Source organism: Pristis pectinata, chromosome 14, assembly GCF_009764475.1.
Source record: "Pristis pectinata isolate sPriPec2 chromosome 14, sPriPec2.1.pri, whole genome shotgun sequence".
In the NCBI taxonomy this organism is placed as follows: domain Eukaryota; kingdom Metazoa; phylum Chordata; class Chondrichthyes; order Rhinopristiformes; family Pristidae; genus Pristis; species Pristis pectinata.
The window spans coordinates 4467272-4488012 of NC_067418.1; the positions used below are offsets into that span (position 1 = coordinate 4467272).

General features: G+C 44.7%; 1 protein-coding gene across 1 annotated transcript in view; it reads right to left on the reverse strand.

Moving 5' to 3' along the window:
- spon1b (spondin 1b) overlaps positions 1-20741 on the reverse strand; it is a 353689-nt gene that overhangs the window by 12571 nt on the left and 320377 nt on the right. The window contains exons 10-11 of the mRNA XM_052029057.1: positions 19506-19581; positions 9220-9402 (exon numbers count right to left, since the gene is read on the reverse strand). Coding sequence (XP_051885017.1) covers positions 9220-9402; positions 19506-19581 — 259 coding nt within the window. The remainder of the gene's footprint in view (positions 1-9219; positions 9403-19505; positions 19582-20741) is intronic.

Genomic DNA, 20741 nt, shown 5'->3' on the forward strand with positions numbered 1-20741 from the left:
TGTAGCTTCTGTTTAGGCCTCTTCCAAAGGAATTGTATCACCCACACTGCAGGGGCACCAGGACTGGGCACAGTATTCCAGATGAGGTCTGACACTCCCCTGTCTTATGTGGGTTAGTGTTGTGCTCAATGGGATGGGGTCAGAACAGATGTCAAAGCCTCAACACTGGGCACCCCTGAAGCACTGTGGACCATAGGAGTGCATGTGTAACCTGGTATATACCCTTCCCTATCTGATATTAGACCAAAGAGCAGAAAGACTCACCAGGAGCATTGCACTGCACTTCCTCTGAAGCTGTGACACTTTACTCTGTACTGTTATTGTTTTTACCTGTACTACATCAATGCACTCTGTACTAACTCAATGTATCTGCACTGTGTAATGAATTGACATGTATGAACGGTATGCAAGACAAGTTTTTCACTGTACCTCGGTACAAGTGACAATAATAAACCAATACCAATACCAAGCACACGTGAGAATGAGGTCTTGAGCTGCAACACTGGACTGTGTGCGGCTAATCAGTAGAAGCAGCTGCAACACACTGAGTCTACAACTGATGGGGTTGATCAGCACGCTGCACCCTCACCACAACTGGCTGCGGGTGATGGTGAACAATTAACTCAAACGGAAGCAGGAAGCTATGTGAATCTTCCCTCCGTCAGTGATGGAGGAGTCCAGCATGCACCTCTCATAGCAGGGTGACTAAAATTGAATGCAATATTCTAAATGTCTCCTCACCAACATCTGGTTCAACTGCAACATAACATCTCAACTTCTGTGCTTAATACCCTGACTGATGAAGGCCAGTGTGTCAAAAGCTTTCTTCACCATCCTGTGATAGAGTAGACAGCCAGTGCTTCTTTCCCAGGGCACCAATGCTCAATGCAAGAGGACATGGCCTTAAGGTAATGGGTGGGAAGTTCAAGGGAGATATCAGAGGGAGGTTTTTCACCCAGAGAGTGGTTGGTGCATGGAATGCACTGGGGTGGTGGTGGAGGCTGATGTGTTGGTCAAGTTCAAGAGATTGTTAGATAAGCATATGGAGGAATTTAAAATAGGGGGATATGTGGGAGGAAGGGGTTAGTTAGTCTTAGGCGTGGTTTAAAGGTCGGCACAACATGGTGGGCCGAAGGGCCTGTATTGTGCTGTATTGTTCTATGGTTCTATGGTTCTAAGTACTTGGCAAAGGTTGCCAGGAGTCCTGAATCAATCATCCATCTCTGCCTCCTCCTGAGCCCCCACCATCACAGGAGCCAGTCTCCAGCCAAGACGATACACTCCATGTGATATCAGAAAAGCCTGAAGTGCTTTGAGAGGCTGGTCATGGCACGCAGTAACTCCAGTCTCCCAGACAACCTCGACCCACTGCAATTCACCGACCGCTGTAACAGGTCTACAGCGGATGCCATCTCCCTGGCCCTACACTCAGCTCTGGAGCATCTGGACAGTAAAGACACCTACGTTAGACTATTGTTTATTGACTACAGCTCCGCCTCCGACCAACAGTCAGCAATCAGTGAGGATAGGCAGCAATACCTCCAGCACGATTATTCTCAACACTGGTGCCCCACAAGGTTGCATCCTCAGCCCTCTACTCTACTCCCTATATACTCCTGACTGCGTGGCCAGATTCTGCTCTAACTCCATCTACAAGTTTGCAGATGATACCACCGTAGTAGGCCGTATCTCAAATAATGATGAGTCGGAGTACAGGAAGGAGATAGAGAGCTCAGTGACATGGTGTTATGGTAACAACCTTTCCCTCAATGTCAGCTAAAAAAGAGCTGGTCATTGACTTCAGGAAAGGGGGCAGTGTACATGCACCTGTCTACATAAATGGTGCTGAGGTCGAGAGGGTTGAGAGCTTCAAGTTCCTTGGAGTGAACATCACCAATAGCCTGTCCTGGTCCAAACTCGTAGACATCAGGGCCGAGAAAGCTCACCAGCGCCTCTACTTCCTCAGGAGACTAAAGATATTTGGCATGTCCCCTTTGACGCTCACCAAGTTTTATCGATGCACCATAGAAAGCATCCTATCTGGATGCCTCACGGCTTGGTACAGCAACTGCTCTGCCCATGACCACAAGAAACTGCAGAGAGTTGTGGACACAGTCCAGTGCATCACGGAAACCAGCCTCCCCTCCATGGACCGTGTCTATACCTCGTGCTGCCTTGGTGAAGCAGCCAGCATAACCAAAGACCCCACCCACCCGGGTCATTCTCTCTTCTCCCCTCTCCCATCAGGCAAAAGATACAGGAGCCTGAGGGCACGTACCACCAGGTTCAAGGACAGCTTCTAACCCACTGTGATAAGACTATTGAACGGTTCCCTTATACGATGGGATGGACTCTTGACATCACGATCTACCTCGTTATGACCTAACACCTTATTGTCAACCTGCACTGTACTTCCCTGTAGCTGTGACACTTTACTCTGTATTCTGTTATTGTTTTTACCCTGTACTACCACAGTGCACTGTGTAATGAATTGATCTGTACGCTCGGTATGCAAGACAAGTTTTTCATTGTATCTCGGTACAAGTGACAATAATAAACCAATCCAAATACCAATACAATGCTGGATCCAGCATGGGCTGTGGGACCAGATGATGCCCCATTCTGGTGCTGGACGCCTGCAGTCCAAAGATAGCCTTTGTGTTCCTGCTTAACGCCCTCCAGCAGCTGTCTCCAACCTTCATCCTCACCCTATGTCGCTCCATTTGCCTCTCTCCTTTTTTATGCCTGCTTCTATCCTATCACTCACCTGCCTCTTGTCTCCCAGCTCTATCACCCTTCCCGCCTGGCACCATCTGCCCATCATCCTTTACCCTCCTTGCTCCCCCGATCACCTGTCTTACCACACTGCTTCTCCTCTTTATACCCACTATCTTCCCTCCACATTCAGTCCCAATGCAGGGATTCAACCCAAAACGTCGAGAATTCCTTCCCCCCACACAGATGCTGCTCGACCCGCTGAGTTCCTCCAGCAGATTGTTTGATGTTCCATGCTGTTCCAGTACAGTTGCAGCAGAGGCATTTACCTGACCATGTAAAGCAAAACCATCACCAAATTTTCAGTCCTGAATATCCTGAGATTCACCATTAACTAGGATCAGCTACAAGAGCAAGTCAGAGGTGAGTCATTGGTAATTGGTAAATTGGTTTATGATTGTCACACGTACCGAGGTACAGTGAAAAACTTTGTTTTGCATGCCATTCATACAGATCATTTCAAAACATCAGTGCATTGAGGTAGTACAGGGGAAAAACAATAACAGAATGTAGAACATAGTGTTACAGTTACAGAGAAAGTGCAGTGCAGGCAGACAATAAGGTGCAAGGCCATGACAAGGTAGATTCTGAGGTCAAAAATTCATCTTTATTGTACAAGAGGTCCATTCAAGAGTCTTGTAACAGTGGGATAGAAGCTGTCCTTGAGCCTGGTGGTACGTGCTTTCAGGATTTTGTATCTTCTGCCTGATGGGAGGGGGGAGAAGAAAGAATGTCCAGGGTGGGAGGGGTCTTTGATTATGTTGGCTGCTTTACCGAGGCAGTGAGAAGTGTAGACAGAGTCCATGGAGGGGAAGCTAATTTCTGTGATGTGCTGAGCTGTGTCCACAACTCTCTGTGGTTTCTTGCTGTCTCGGGCAGAGCAGTTGCCATACCAAGCTGTGATGTATCTCAATAGGATGCTTTCTATGGTGCATTGATAAAAATCAGTGAGGGTAAATGGGGACATCCCAAATTTCTTTAGCCTCCTGAGGAAATAGAGGCACTGATAAGCTTTCTTGGCCATGGTATCTATGTGGTTGGAAAAGCTATTGGTGATGTTTATACCCAGGAACTTAAAACCTATAAAATGGCTGGCTCATTTGACTCCCTAAAGACTTCTATCTATACCTCTCGCTGCCTCAGTTAAGCAGTCAACATAATCAATGACCCTGGACATTCTCTCTTCTCCCCCTCCCATCTGAGCAGTCCCCTTGGATGATAAGATGGACCCTTGACCTCACAATCTACTTTGTTATAACCTTACACCTTATTGTCTGCCTGCACTGCACTTCCTCTGTAACTGTAACACTTTATTCTGCATTCTGCAGCAACACACACAAAATGCTGGAGGAACTCAGCAGGTCAGGCAGTATCTGTGGAGGGAAATAAACTGTTAATGTTTCGGGATTCTGTTATTGTTTTAACTTGTACTCCCTCAATGCACTGTGTAATGAATTGATCTGTATGAATGGTTTGCAAGACAAGTTTGTTACTGTACCTCGGTACAAGTGACAATAATAAACCAATTCCAATTCCAAGCATCGACAAGGCACAGATCAGGAGTGTGATGCAATGCCTTCCACTTATTTGGATGAGTTTAGGTCTAACAACCTTCAAGAGGCACAACGCTATCCAGGGCAAAGCCGCCCACAGAATCAGTACCCTATCCACCACACCATACCAAACAAATTTCCTCCTGAATAAGTCTGCAAGAACTTTAGACAGCATTTTTCTTTGTACTCACTTCATATGAATGAGATGCTTCAGGATGCAGATGCATAAATTCCTGCTCTGAAAGCACAGCAAGGGATTGGATTACTTTAATCTAATTCCTGCTGTGATTTAAATTCCAGTAATAGTTGCTTCTTGTTTATTCAGTTTCCTTGGAAGCAGAGGCACCTTCTACTTTCACAAGAATAAAGCAATTTGTAAACAAAAAGCTGATTTTTTTTTGGTGTAACTGTGCAGATAACATTCACCTGAAGAGTTCAACATTCAAAACTTAGGTCCTTGTAACTGATGTTTGGATCCCATCAACTCTGGGCTAATGTACCATGACCTACTAACTTACAACAGTCAGAAGTACAGAGACACAAGAGAGCGCAGATGCTGGGATCTGGAGCAACAAGCAATCTGCTGGAGGAACTCAGTGGGTTGAGCAGCATCTGTGGGAAGAAAGGAGTTGCCGACATTTCAAGTTGAAACCCTGCATCAGGACGGAGTGTGGGGAGGGAATACAGCCAGTATAAAGAGGAGAGGGAGAGTGGTAAGATAGGGACCCAAAGAAATTGATGGAAAGGGTGTAGGACGATGCACAAATTGAGCCGAGCAGGCAATTTGCTTCCACGAAGGGCTGTGGAGGCCAAGATATTGGGTGTACTTAAGGCAGGTTTTGGATGGATTAAGGGGCTTAGGGGTTGCGGGGAGAAGGCAGGAGAATGGGGTTGAGAAAAAAAAAATCAGCCATGATTGAACGGCGGAGCAGACACGATGGGCCGAATGGCCGGATTCTGTTCCTATATCTTATGGTTTTATGGCAAGGGGTGGGGGCAGAGTTGGGAGACAGAGGCAATCCTCTTATGATAGGTGGAGGCAGGCAAAGATAAAGGAGGGAGGCAAATGGAGGGAGGTGGACAGAGGGGAGGGGAGGGCGAAGATGGACACAGAGGCTGGCAGGAGATAAGCAGGAACACAAAGGGCTGCCGGTGCTGGAATCTTATAAATAAGGAAGGTGATCATGGGAACCATTAGCAGAGAGGGAATTATTATGGTAGGTGGAACCAGAACAGATGGGTGAGGGATTCCGAAAGAAACATCTGAGTTCCTCCAGCATCATAGTGTTTTTCATTGGGGGAGGGAATCCGATGGGTGAGGGGTTAGGGTAGTGGGTGGATGGAACCATGAAGGGAGTGGGTGAGGGGGGACTGGAGGGGGGAAATGGGAAAAGGGTGAGAGAGAGAGAGAGCGAGAGAGAGGGAGAGGGTGGAGAGAGACAGAGAGAGAATGAGAGAGGAGTGGGAGAGAGAGAGAGATAGAGAGAGAGAGAGAGAGAGAGAGAGAGAGAAAGAGCAGCAGATTGTCAGAAGTACACCTTTTGGCTGAGGTCTTGTCTGCTTTCTTGAATGGATGTGATTTATCATTCAGCCATCATTTTGAAGAAGGCCATTAGAGTTCACCACTGCGTTCTGGTTGATACATCCCTCAAACTATATCACAAACACAGAATGTGTGGTTGTTACCAGAGCACTGTTTGTTAGAACATGCTGTCCATTAATTAGAGTCATAGAGCCATGCAACACAGAAACAGGCCCTTTGGACCAACTGATCCATGCCAACCAAGATTCCCATCTAAGCTAGTCCCGTTTGCCTGCATTTGGCCCATATCCCTCTAAAACTTTCCTATCCATCTACCTGTCCAAGTACCTTTTAAATGTTAACATACCTGCCTCAACCACTCCCTCTGGCAGCTTGTTCCATATACAGACCACCCTCTGAGTGAAAAAGATGCCCCTCAGGTTCCTACTAAACCTCTTCCCTCTCACCTTAAACCTATGCCTTCTACTTCTTGATTCTCCAACCCTGGGAAAAAGACTCTACACATTCACCCTATCTATACCCCTCATGATTTTATACACCTCTATAAGATCACCTCTCAGTCTCCTACACTCCAATGGAAAAAGTCCCGAACTGCTCAACCTCTCTCCATAACTCAGGCCCTCTAGTCCCGGCAACACCTTTGTAAATCTCCTCTGCACTCTTTCCAGCTTAATGGCATCCTTCCTATAGCAGGGTGACCAAAACTGAACACAAATGCGGCCTCACCAACATTGTTAAATTAGCTGCTGAATTTACTTCATTGAATGCACCTAAAAGTGGTTCACTGGATGCTGGTCAGTTCTCCAATATTCTGAATATCTCCGTAAAAACTGCACTTATTGCATTTTCCTTAACTATTCAATCAGCCATTTCTTCAAAAAAACAATTTAAAAAATTTATTAGATTTATTGGAAATATTTGCTTTGTGTAAAATTGAAGTTATGACTAATAGTGGGACACAAAACATAGAACAGTACAGGACAGGAACTAATTAAACTAGTAATTAAAAGCAGACTAAACCAGACCCTTCTGCCTACACAGTGTCCATTTACCTCCATTCTCTGCATATTGATATTAAATCTAGACTTATGAAGTAACCTAATAAACTGTAAGAGGAATGTCTTCAAAGGTCTGTAAAGATATCTGATCTACAGTGTGACCAGTTGATCCTGATGGGCGTGGACAGTATGCACCTCGGTGCTTCACAGAATGGCCATCAGACCTGTCCTTATGTGCTATATCCATCTTCTTCACCACTGACTTAACCTCACTATGTCTCTTTGCATCCTCCTCTCAGATCACTTTCCACTGAGTTGTCTTTTCATTCAAGTCATGCATACAAGTAGTAAGTAACGGAGGACGCAGATCTGGTATTCAGTTGATAGTAATCTGCCATTCTGTAAAAGATCTGCTTATCTTAGGGGGTAAGTTCAAAGGAGATTTGCACAGAGGGCGGTGGGTGCCTTGAATGTTCTGCCTGGGGTGGTGGTGGAGGCAGATATGATAGAGGTATTTTTGTGTAGGCAGAAAGGGTTAGTTCAGTTAGGCGTTTAATTACTAGTTTAATTAGTTCAGCACAACATTGTGTGCCGAAGGGCCTGTTCCTGTGTTCTATGTTCTATGTTTTATGTTCTATTTCCACTGTTTTCTGTTCTTTAATGAATCCTTTCATTATTACCCCTTCCTGTGAGTCCTCAATATGTTTAATGTATTTTTGTGGTGGTTTATCAAATAGAAATTGAAATTCTGGATATATTATGTCTCCTAGTTCCCCTTTATTCACCCTCCTAGTTACGTCCTCATACATAACTTCCCTTTCATGACACCATGCTTACTTTACCAAATCATATGCAACAAACAATCTGCTGGAGGAACTCAACAATCAAGCAGTATCTGTGGCATGAAAGGAATTGTTGACATTTCTCTGCGCTGGTGATTCAAGTGCTTGTGTAGATACTTCTCAAATGTTGAGAAAGCACTTGCCTCCATTACCCACTCCCCCACAAATGTTCTCCTGGCATTCTTTAGAAGTAGACAGCAAAGCAGACTTTGGCCAGACATACTTGGATGGGAGAACACCGAGGTGCAACATGGTCCAAGGAACAAACTAAGTTCTTGGTCATGTTATTCATTATTCAGCAAACACAATGCAATCAGTGACAACAGATCACCTGATGATTATAAAGTGGGTTTCTATGAGAGTTTACTATGCAGAAATCCCATCCATCTAAACAATAACTATGCCTCAAGAGTATTCCATTGACCACAAAGTGTCTCAGAATGTCCCAAGATCATAGAAGAGGCTAAATATAATAGTGCACCCTTCATTTTCAGTGCAAGATTTTGTTTGCCATGGTCATGCCCCCATTGTATTACAATGACAAACAGTACCCACTACGGTGCAGATCAATGCTCTTCAGGAACAGAGCAAGGCAGAAGAGGTTCATTCCAAATCTAGAACACAGGATCTAGAACAGTACAGTCCAGGAACAGGGTCTTCTTCTGAGCCAACCATGATGCCAATCCAAACTAATCATATCTGCCTGCACATGGTTGATATCCCTCCATTCCCTACCTGCTCAAGTGTCTGTCTAAATACCTCTTGAACACTGCTATAGCATCTACCTCCACCACCACCCCTGGCAGCCTGTTCCAGGCACCCACCACTCTCTGTGCAAAAAACCTGCCTCATAAATCTCCTTTAAAATTTCCCCCTCTCACCTTAAACTTATGTCCCCATTTCCCATTTCCAAAATGGGAAAAAGACCCTTGTTGTCTATCAATATGTCTCTCATAACTTTATATACCGCTGTTTAATCCTTACAACCACCACAGAGCAGGCATTACACTTCGAGTGTAATCTGGAATTAAACTGTTGTCTCAGAAGTGAAAGAAAGGCAATGTTCTTTACATTCTGTACATATTCACCCTAAATGTAAGATAAGACAAGATAAGACTTCTTTATTAGTCACATGTACAATGCAACAGACAGTGAAATGCATCTCTGCGTAAAGTGTTCTGGGGGCAGCCTGCAAGTGTCGCCACGCTTCCAGCGCCAACATAGCACGCCCACAACTTCCTAACCCATACGCCTTTGGAATGTGGGAGGAAACCAGAGCACCCGGAGGAAGCCCACGTGGCCACTGGGAGAACGTGCAAACTCCTCACAGACAGCAGCTGGAGTCAAACCTGGGTCGCTGGCGCTGTAATAGCGTTATGCTAACCGTTATACTACTATGCCTGCTCGATGTACATCGACAAGGTGCAATTCTCATTGGGCACTCATCATAGAAAGTCCCTTTGATTCACCATGCACATCCTCTGTTTCTGTTTATTGTAAAGCCTTACCATCGTCACGACAACCTGGTCCCATACACGGCTCGAAATCTTGAGTATGTGGGCAGGGCACGCTGAGGTCCAGTTGGGCTTTGAGCATCCTCTGCCTCATCCGTTTCCCCTTCTCACAGGTAGAGGAGCTGCAGGCTGACCACTGCGACCAATTGGAGTAGATACACGTTTCAGGAGTGTCATCTGGAGGCAAAGGGTTAAAGAGAGGCAATGACTCACTTGCATTGGCTCTTGCCACGCACTGCCAATCACCTATTAACTTCAAAGCTAAACATCGTTCCTTCGAATTTAATGGTGTGAAACTTAACCACACCATGGATAAAATGGGAAACTTAGATCAGCCCAATTTCCGCCCAAAATTCTTTTCAGCTGATGGAAGTTAAGATGACCATCAAGGAGACAACTTTTGATTGATTTCAATGGCACAGTTTTCTGCTCTGTGGCATTCTTTCTTAGAGACGCAAGAGATCGCAGATGCTGGAAACTGGAGCAACACACAAAATGCTGGAGGAACTCAGCAGGTCAGGCAGCTTCTGTGGAAGGCTGGATCTGCGGAGAAGAGTAAATGCGAGAGATCTGTGGGGAAGAGGGAGGGATCTGTGTGGAAGACGGAGAGATCTGTGGGGAAGAGGGAGGGATCTGCGTGGAAGATGGAGAGATCTGTGTGGAAGAGGGAGGGATATGTGGGGAAGAGGGAGGGATCTGTGGAGAAGAACAAATGGAACTAACGTATCTTATTCTAGCACAGGCAGTGGGGCTGAAAAGCCTCCTAAGTTGGACAGAGGAAGTGGGAATAGAGGGATTCTTTCTTGGGATTACTCTCCATTCCCATTTCCCTCCATATAATGTAGGAGGCCTTACAGCCCCGTTGCCTGTGCTAGCTCTCTGAATAAGCTACCAGATTTTATAGATGCAACATAGAAAGCATCTTATCCGGATGCATCACGGTTCCGTATGGCAACTGATCTGCCCAAGACCATGAGAAATTGCAGAGGGTTGTGAACGCAGCACAGTCTGCCATAAAAAACCAGCCTCCCCTCCACAGACTCCGTCTACACTTCCTACTGCCTTGGGAAAGCAGCCAACGTAATCAAAGACCTCTCCTACCCCGGATATTCTCTCTTCTCCCCACTTCCATCGGGCAGAAGATACAAAAACTTGAGAATACGTACCACCAGGCTCAAGGACACTATCCCACTGTTATAAGACTTTTGATGGACCTCTAGCACGATAAAGATGAACTCTTGATCTCCCAATCTATTTCGTCATGGCCCTTGCACTTTATTTGTCTGCCTGCTTTGCACTTTCTCTGTAGCACTATATTCTCCATTTTGTTATTGCCTTTCCTTTGGACTACCTTGATGAACTGATGTCTTGGAATGATCTGTATGGACGGCATGCAAAACACAGTTTTTCACTGTACCTCGGTACATGTGACAATAATAAACCAATTACCAGTTAATTCCCACAAAGCTCACATATGTTCTCTGCCCCACATATCTCCTTCACCAGTTCTCCTCTGCTCCTCCAAATTCTGCTTGGACAGTTGAGAATAGGAGGCATTTTCTCAGAACAAGGAGAAATATCTTCACTCACAAAATTCCAGATCTTTGGAATTCTCTGCCCAGAGGGGTGTGCATTGAGTGCATTCAAGGTTAAGATTGATAGGGTTTTGTACTTTAAGGAAAGTCAAGAATAAGGGGATGATACAGCAAAGTGGAATTTTTTCAGGATCCACCAGGATCTCATTGAAAAGACTAAGGAAGCTCCAGGGGCTGAATTGTCTTTTATTCATTCAAGGGATTGGGCTTCACAGGCTGAGCCAGTATTTAATTGCCCATCCCTGCTTGTCCTTGTAGATACCAGGTTCAAGAACAGCTATTTCCCTTCAATCATTCAGTTCTTGAACCAACCTGTACAACCCTAATCACTACGGTTTAGCACAGTAATCACTTTGCACTAAAATGTACTATAATGTTTTTTTTGTTTTAATTGTATTATTTCTTGTGTATAATTTATGTTTAATTTATGTTTCACTTGTGAATGCTGCTTATCTGATGCTATGTGCCTGTAATGCTGCTGCAAGTAAGTTTTTCATTGCACCTGTGCACACATGGACTTGTGCAGATGACAATAAACTCGACTTTGACCTTGACTCTGAGAAGGTGGCGGTGAGCTACCTTCTTGCTGCTGCAGTCCTTGAGGACTTTTGCTGCCTTTGTCCTTCTAGTTACAGAGGTCATGGGTTTGGAAGGTGCTGTCTAAGGAGTCTCGGTGAGTTGCTGCAGTGCAGAGATGGTACAAACTGCTGCTACTGTGTGCTGGTGGTGGAGTAAGTGAATGGTTGTGAATGGGGTGCCTATCAAGCGGTCTGCTGTGTCCTGTACGGTGTCGAGCTTCTTGAGTGTTGTTGAAGCTGCACTCACCCAGGCAGGTGGAGAGTGTCCCATCACACTCCTGACCTGACCAGTGTAGATGCTGGATGGGCTTTGGGGAGTGAGGAGGTGAGTTACTCAATGCAGGATTCCCAGCCTCTGACCTGCTCTTGTAGCCACACTGTGTATGTGGCTACTGCAGTTCACCTTCTGGTCAATGGTAACCTTCAGGATACTGACATTGGGGGATTCAGCGATTGTCAGGGGGTGATCGCTGGATTTTTTTCAGTTTATAATTGTATAACACTATAGAACAGAGCTGTATGCACCATTCACTTATCTGTAGAAAAATGACGTTTTAAGATCTTTTTTAAAACTCCCGATTTTTAATTTCATGCTTAGAAGTGAAGGCTGACGCATTCTTCCTTTAAAAGAAGTCGTTCAATGATCGTAACTGGTTCATTGCCTTCCCTTATCCTTTCGAGATATTATTGATAGCATTTGTTTGTGTTGTTACAGTTGTGCTGCAGATCTATGAATTTGGAACAGTAAAATCTAGTTGGGCATCACGCACTCAACCATGGTCTTAATGTAATTTGTTCAAAATTACCCTGGTTGAAATCAAACCACAAGAACACACAGTAAAGAAAAGTCACTCACTAACGCTCAAAACTTTTAGTTATCTTTTGTTAAGAACTAACTTGTTAAGAATGTAGGAAGAATTTTTAAAAATTGGGATTAGTGTAAGTGGACTCGGTGGGGAGGCCATTCAGTCCATCTTGGTCAGGATGGACCAGTTGGGCCGAGCGGCCAGTTTCCATGCTACATAACTCTAAGACTCTAAACTTGTTCTTCTGGTGAAGGGCATCACATGTGAAAAGCAAAGAAAATCTGCAGATTCTAGAAATCTGAGATAAAGTAAATGTTGGAGATACCCAGCACGTTGGACAGTGTCTGTGGAGAGAGAAACAGGGTAATGTTTCAGGGCAATGACCTTTTACCGGAACTGGAAAAGTGGGAAAACAAGTGTGCACTAAGTTGCGGAGAAGGGGACAAAGACAATGTCTGCGATACAAGGTGTCTGGGTGACTCAAAGGCGATAATCATAGCTGATCTGTCTGAGTGAGGTGTAAGTAGAGGGAGATGAATTGCGGCAGTGGAGGGGAAAAATGCAGGGAAAAGTAGATCAGATAACATCTGCAGAGAGAGAGAACTGAGTCAATGTTACAGGTGGTTGACACAAACAGGAAAGGCTGGTTATCTGAATTGTTGTATCCAATATTGACCCTGAGCTTCTGGTTTCCTGTCACTTTAGTTCTGCATTCTATTCCCACTCTGTCCTCCTCCAATGTTCCAGCAAAACCCAATGTAAACTTAGAGATTTACAGAGTTATGCAGCACGGAAACAGACCCTTTGGCCCAACTGGTCCGTGCCAACCAAGTGTCTAATGAACTCAGAGTGTTGTGAGTTTTCAGAACTCTCTCCCTTAAAGGCTGGTGGAAGGAGAGTCTTTAAGGTAGGTAGGTACACAGAGGGATGAAAGATTACCACAGGTAGCTGGGAATGCGGGGATGGCGTTGTAATCAAATCAGCCAGGGTGCTACTGCATGGCAGAATGGGTTTGGAGGAATGAGTGGCCTGCTCTTGCTCTTAATTCATACATTCGTAGGACACTCCCAACTACAGGTTTCTTCTTAAGCAGTGATGAAGGAGTACAGCATTATCAGGACATTTATCCAAAGCCCCCAAGTGGAGGTAAGAGATCCCGTTGCACTCTGCCTGAAGAATAATGGTGAGGTTGACCCTTGCCAGTCCTTTCCCTTCGGTCAACCTAATTAAAACCAATATTTTGATTAAAATCCAATTAAAATCAATTTCCCCACAGTACCCATGGGATCTTGCTGTGCAGCAACCAGCTGTTGGTCTTCCCACATCGGTACACCGGCCACACTGCAAGAGGACTTCATGGGCTGTAAATGCTTTGGAACATCCAGCGGGTTTGAAAGACAGTCAAGCAATATAAATCTTTTTTTTATCTTTTCAAATATTCATTCACTTCCTTTTAACACCTGAGATTTATTGTACGTAATCCTTTTGGTGGTTTCTCACTGTATATCTTCTGGTCTTCTCCTCCTGGCACTTTGAAATTATCGTCTATTCAATATTTTATATTTCTCAAGGAAGTCATCAACCTTCTACTCACTGAGCTGCAGAATGCGAGTCCCTCGATATTTCCTCGTAGCTTAGTGGCTGTGAATTTGGGATGTCAAGTTAATCTCCCGAGTGGAAAGTAAGTGATTGGAACAGCAATATACTTACCACTGAAGGATTGAACTGGCTGGGACTCTTTTCTCTAGACAGAGAAATCAGAGAACTTCTGTGGAAGGGTTGGGAATGGGAATGGGAGTCTTTACATTTGTGAAAGGCTTTCTCAGGTTTGATATTGATTTTGTGTTCCTACTTGCTGGTGAGACCTTGTTAATAAACATAAGGTAGTCAGAAAGGGGTAAGAGTATGGAATTCTCCTTTAGAGAATTGTTCAGTGGAATATTGGAGATGTATGTAGGTAAATGGTTCGTTATTGTCACATGTACCGAGATACAGTGAAAAGCTTTTGTGTGTGTGCCATCTGGACAGATCATTCCATACAGAAGTACATTGAGGTAGTAAAACAACAACAGAATGCAGAATGTAGTGTTACAGTTACAGAGAAAGTGCAGTGCAGGCAGACAGTAAGGTGCAAGGGCCACGACGAGGTAGATTGGGAGATAAAGGGGTCATCTTTAGCGTGAGAGGTCCATTCAAGAGTGGGGTAGAAGCCGTCCTTCAGCCTGGTGGTACGCGTCCTCAAGCTTTTGTATTCGGGAAGTTTGCTAAATGTGAGGGAGACCGAAGGAAAAAGGGGAAGAACAAAAGAGAAGAAGAAAGAAAAAATAAATAAAGAAAACTATTCAGGATGTTTCAGGGCACTTTACAGTGAATGAAATACCTTGGAATATTAGTCAATATTGGGAGGTCGGAAATCCAGCTGCCAATTAGTATAAATCTTACAGGCAGCAATGCAATGATGAGTAGATCAGCAGTTTTGGTAACATTTCTCTTGTGAATGCTGCTTATCTGATGCTATGTGCCTGTGATGCTGCTGCAAGTAAGTCTTTCATTGCACCTGTGTGTACATGGACTTGTGCATGTGACAATAAACTCGACTTTGACATTGACTTTGTTGAGGATTAAATATCGGCCAGGACACCAAGGAAAACTTCCCATCCTTCTTCAGAATTGTGCTCTGGGACCTTTTGTGTCCACCTGAGAAAGCAGGTGAGGTCTCAGTTTAAAGCCTCATCCATTAGGCAGTGAAGGAGGGTGGGAGCAGGTTCATGAGAAGCATAAACATAGAACGCAGAACAGTACAGCAGAGAAACAGGCCCTTTGGCCCACGATGTCGTGCCAAACTTATTAAACTAGTAATTAAATGCCTAACTAAACTAATCCCTTCTGCCTACACAACGTCCATATCCCTCCATTCTCTGCACATTCACTTACTTATCTCAACGGTCCATGAACCCACGAACACTACCTTGCTATTCCATTCTTTTGCGCTGTTTATTTATTTTGTAATTTATAGTAATTTTTATGTCTTGCACTGTACTGCTGCCGCAAAACAACAAATTTCATGACATACGTCAGTGATAATAAACCTGATTCTGATCTAAGAGCCGATGAATATCTCTGTTTGCTGCACAAATGTGGGGGTTCTGTGCTGTCAGTCAAAGAAAATCAGATTCAGGTAGAAAGTTGCAGCCTTGAATCACCGAGGCACAGGAGGCTGCAGGCCAAGTGCTGGGAAGTGGGATGAGTATAGATGGGCATTCGATGGTCAGCATGGACATGGAGAGCCAAACGCCCTGCTTCTGCCTTGTGCGGCTCTACCACTGAAGCACATGAGACCTGCTACTCTTTCACAGAGCACTTGATGGATCCCAGTTGGAGGATTATGTTCATTCCTGGGCACCACATTTGGAAGGGAGAAATTGATGTTGTTCTGCCTGCAGTGTGGTTAAGATGAAATTTAATGGAGGCATTCCGAGTCTTGAGGTGGTTTGGCAGCAGAAATAAGGAGAAACCGTTTCCACTGGCAAATGCACTGGTGACAAGAGCAGATGGATTGAAAGTGACCGACAAAAGATCCAAAGTCAGGACGTATTTCTCACACTGCAGTTTCTATGATCTGGAAGGGCAGTGGAAGCAGATTCAACAGGAATTTTTGAGTGGGAATTGAAGGGCGAAACATTCTACAGACCCATGGTAAGAGAGCAGAAGAGTGGGACTAATTGGAGAGCTCTATCAAAGACCAGTCACAGGCACGATGGGCTGAATGGCCATGAGACCATTGAAATGGGGAACAGGGGAGAGAGCCAGAATTTCATCCTGACAAATCCCACTGCAAAACAAGCTGTTGTACATTAATAAAGAGTAACTTTGCCCTCATTTTAAAACAGTTGGCTGCTCTCTCTTTTTAATTACAGATTTACAGAGATTATAGCAGTTTAATTACATATTATTACAGATTAATCTTTGTGCACTTAGGCAGCTACTAACCAGAGCGATTTTTCTCAGAATGAAGCAGAGTTATCAGGAATCAAGGCAGATCTCTAGGTCAAAGGAAAAGATGAAAAAACTAGCCCTTATAAGGCTGTCAGAATGGACACCTTTCACCCGATCATCCCCCTCACCTGGATCCACCTATCATCTGCCAGCTCTTATAGAACGTAGAACATTACAGTGCAGTACAGGCCCTTTGCCCATGATGTTGTGCCGACATTTTATGCTACTCTAAGATCTATCTAACCCTTCCCTCCCATATAGCTCCCCATTTTTCTATTCATGTGTCTAAGAGTCTCTTAAATGTCCCTAATGTATCTGCCCTCACAACCTCTGCCGGCAGTGCGTTCCACGCACCCACCACTCTCTGTGTAAAAAAAACTTACCTCTGACAACACAGAGAGTGGTGGGTGCCCGGAATGTGCTGCCAGGGGTGGTGGTGGAGTCAGATACGACAGCAACATTTAAGAGGCATTTAGACAGACACAGGAGCAGGCAGGGAATGGAGGGATACAGACCATGTGCAGGCAGATGTGCAGTTTAAATTGAAATCATGGTCAGCACAGACACTGTGGGCCGAAGGGCCTGTTCCTGTGCTGTACTCTTCTATGTTTTACGTTGTATCAGAGCTTACAGTCAGACAGTTGAAGGCGTGGCCACTAACGTGGACAATAAAACTCGAGATGCACAAGAACAGATGCTTGTTTATTCATTTTTGTTTCAGGTCTGGGTTTGGGAGATGCTGTCTGAGTAGCCTGGGTGAGTAACTGCAGTGCATTCTGAGAATGGTACACATTGCAGACACTGCACAGTGATGGAGGGAGTGAGTCCCCAGGGTGGTAGATTGAAGTCCTGGAAGGTTGTAGGGCTGCAGGGGGTGATACAGCTGGGGGACTTGTCTGCCTGTTATTATTAAGGTACAGAAGGTGACCGGCAAAATAATCAAAGTGAGGGAGCATTTCTTGCTTAGCAAGCTGAGATCAGTGGGACTCTCCTCAGAAGGACGGATGATAGAACCTGATGAATCGTTTAGATTAGATGCAGATTAGTTCACTCTTCGCAGTGTGGAGGAACAGAGGGATCATGGGGTCCATGTCCATAGATCTCTCAAAGTTGCCGCGCAGGTCGATAAGGTTGTTAAGGAGGCGTATGGTGTGTTGGCCTTCATTAGTCAGGGTATTGAGTTCAAAAGCCACGAGGTGATGTTGCAGCTCTATAGGACTCTGGTTAGACCACACTTGGAGTATTGTGTTCAGTTCTGGTCGCCTCATTATAGGAAGGATGTGGAAGCTTTAGAGAGGGTGCAGAGGAGATTTACCAGGATGCTGCCTGGATTGGAGAGCATGTCTTATGAAGATAGGTTGAGGGAGTTCGGGCTTTTCTGTTTGGAGAGAAAGAGGATGAGAGGGGACTTGATAGAGGTGTACAAGATGATAAGAGGAATAGATCGAGTGGACAGTCAGAGACTTTTACCCAGGGCGACAATGGCTAACACGAGGGGGCATAATTTTAAGGTGATTGGAGGAAGGTATAAGGTGGATGTCAGGGGTAAGTTTTTTAAATAGAGAGTGGTGGGTGCGTGGAACGCACTGCCGGCAGAGGGAGATACATTAAGGACAGTTAAAAGACTCTTAGATAGAGACATGAATGATAGAGAAATGGAGGGCTATATGGGAGGGAAGGGTTAGATAGATCTTCGAGCAGGATAAAATGTTGGCACAACATTGTGGGCCAAAGGGCCTGTACCATGCTGTAATGTTCTATGTTTATTGTCACTTACACCAGGGTACAATGTAATTCCCTGCTCATGTGAGGCTCACAGAGTAAACAGTGTACACGGTAATAATGAATACAACAATAAATACAGCGACAAGTGTAAAACAACAGAACGGTACAAGGATTGTGGTGCAACCTGAGGTAGTGCAGAAAGAAATGCTAAAGTGATAACAATAGCAGAGATAGAATCAAGGATTTGGGAACTTGGAAAGGGATGTGAAAGAGGTGATTGGTCCAGAAGTCTTACTGTTCGAACCTCAGTCATAAAACATTGCAGCATTAAAGGAGGCCAATTGGCCCCTCACATCTGTGCTAGCTTTTGAAAGAGTTTTCTTGTTAGTCCCATTCTCCTTGCATATTCTGCTGAGCCCTGCAAATCTTTCCTTTTTCATCCAAGTAAGTATCCAGTTGAAAGTTCCCACTGAATCCACTCTCACTGCCCTTTCAGGCAGCACTTCCCACACTACAGCAACTAGCTGGAGGAGTGCGAGAGTTCTCATGGAGTCAGACAGTACAGAAACAGGCCCTTCGGCCCAACTGGTCTGTGCCGACCAAGACTTCCATCTAAACTAGTCCCATTTGCCCGCGTTTGGCCCATATCCCTCTAAACCTTTCCTATCCATGTACCTGTCCAAGTACCTTCTAAATGTTGCTAATGAACCTGCCTCAACCACTTCTTCTGGCAGCTCGTTCCATCTACTGACCATTCTCTGGGTGAAAAAGTTGCCCCTCAGATTCCTATCAAATCTCTCCCCTTTCACAAACCTATGCCCCCTAGTTGTTGACTCATAATTTTACACACTTCAATGTGGAAGCTTTGGAAAGGGTACAGAGGAGATTTACCAGGATGCTGCCTGGGTTGGAGAGTATGTGTTATGAGGAGAGACTAAGGGAGCTCGGGCTTTACTCTTTGGAGAGAAGGAGGATGAGGGGAGACATGATAGAGGTGTACAAAATATTAAGAGGAATAGATAGAGTGGACAGCCAGCGCCTCTTTCCCAGGACACCAATGCTCAATACAAGAGGGCATGGCTTTAAGGTAATGGGTGGGAAATTTAAGGGAGACGTCAGAGGGAGGTTTTTTACCCAGAGAGTGGTTGGGGCATGGAATGCACTACCTGGGGTGGTGGTGGAGGCAGGTATGTTGGTCATATTCAAGAGATTGCTAGATAAGCATATGGAGGAATTTAAAATAGAGGGATATGTGGGAGGAAGGGGTTAGATAGTCTTAGGTGAGGTTTAAAGGTTGGCACAACATTGTGGGCTGAAGGGCCTGTATTGCACTGTACTGTTCCATGATTTTCAATAAGATCCTCTCTCATTCTCCTACGCTCCATCGCATGGGTTCTTGCAGCAAGTCCCCATGCAAAGGTTCAAAGCCACACACCCTACTCTGACATTTATGGAAGAAACAAATTGAGGAAACAAATCAATTCACCGGCAGCATTAATCTAAAGTAAACTCACTTTCAATAGCATTGGACTACTTTGCTCTGAAATGGCTCCAGGATTAATTCATTGCAATGCAATTACCTTCATCCTTTTCCTCCTGGTTAAGATCTGCCACAATATCGTCCACATTATCAGGCTGAATGTTACACTGCTCCCCCTGTGGAGAGATTATTGAGAACTTCACAAAAAGATTTAGGTCATACAGTCAGGAAGGAAAGCACAGGCAAAAAGAAAAAAAGCTTTTTTTGGCACCAATAGTTAAAAGCTGCTGGAAAATAGACTCTGGCAAATGTAGTTTAAGTATATTTTTTAAAACGATGTTCTCACAGTCATAATGGTACACAACGCGCCATTCTGAGTAACATGGTCTGCTGCCCTGAGTGAAACACTAATGAAATTTCATGAGGGGTTACAGTGGCACAATTTTTACAACTGCTGCCTCACAGCTCCGGTGCTCCAAGCTTTGATTCTGACCTCCAGATCTGTCTGCAAGGAGTTTGCATGTTCTCTCTGTCACCACATAATCTTTCTGCAGTGTCCTCTCGCATCCTGAAGATGTGTGCATTGGTAGGTTAATCGCATAAATCTTTGGGATGTGTGCAATGAAGCTACCATTATGGAGGGATTTGATGGAACATAGAACCTAGAAAAGTGCAGCACAGGAACAGGCATTTAATTAATAGTTAAACTCAGTAGTTAGACGTCCAACTAAACTAATTTCTTCTGCCTACACAACGTCCATATCCCTCCATTCTCTGCACATTCGTGTGCCTATCTAAGAGCCTCTTAAATGACTCTGTTGTATTTGCCCCCACTACCACCCCTGGTAGCACATTCCAGGCACCCACCGCTCTCTGTAAAAAACATGCCATGTACATCTCCTTTCACCTTACCCCCTCTCACCTTAAATGCATGGCCTCTAGTATGGACTATGACCTCACGATCTACCTTGTTGTGACTTATTGCACTGCACTTTCTCTGTAGCTGTGACACTTTACTCTGTACTGTTATTGTTTTTACCTGTACTACCTCAATGTACTCTGTACTAACTCAATGTAACTGCACTGTGTAATGAATTGACCTGTACGATCGGTGTGCTAGACAAGTTTTTCACTGTACCTCGGTACAAGTGACAATAATAAACCAATACCAATACCAATATTAGACATTTTGACCCTGCGAAAAGATACTGGCTGTTTACTCTATCTCTGCCTTTCATAATCTTATAAACTTCTATCAGGTCTCCCCTCAGCCTCTGTCGTTCCAGAGAAAACAACCCAAGTTTGTCCAACCTCTCCTTATAGCTCATACCCTCTA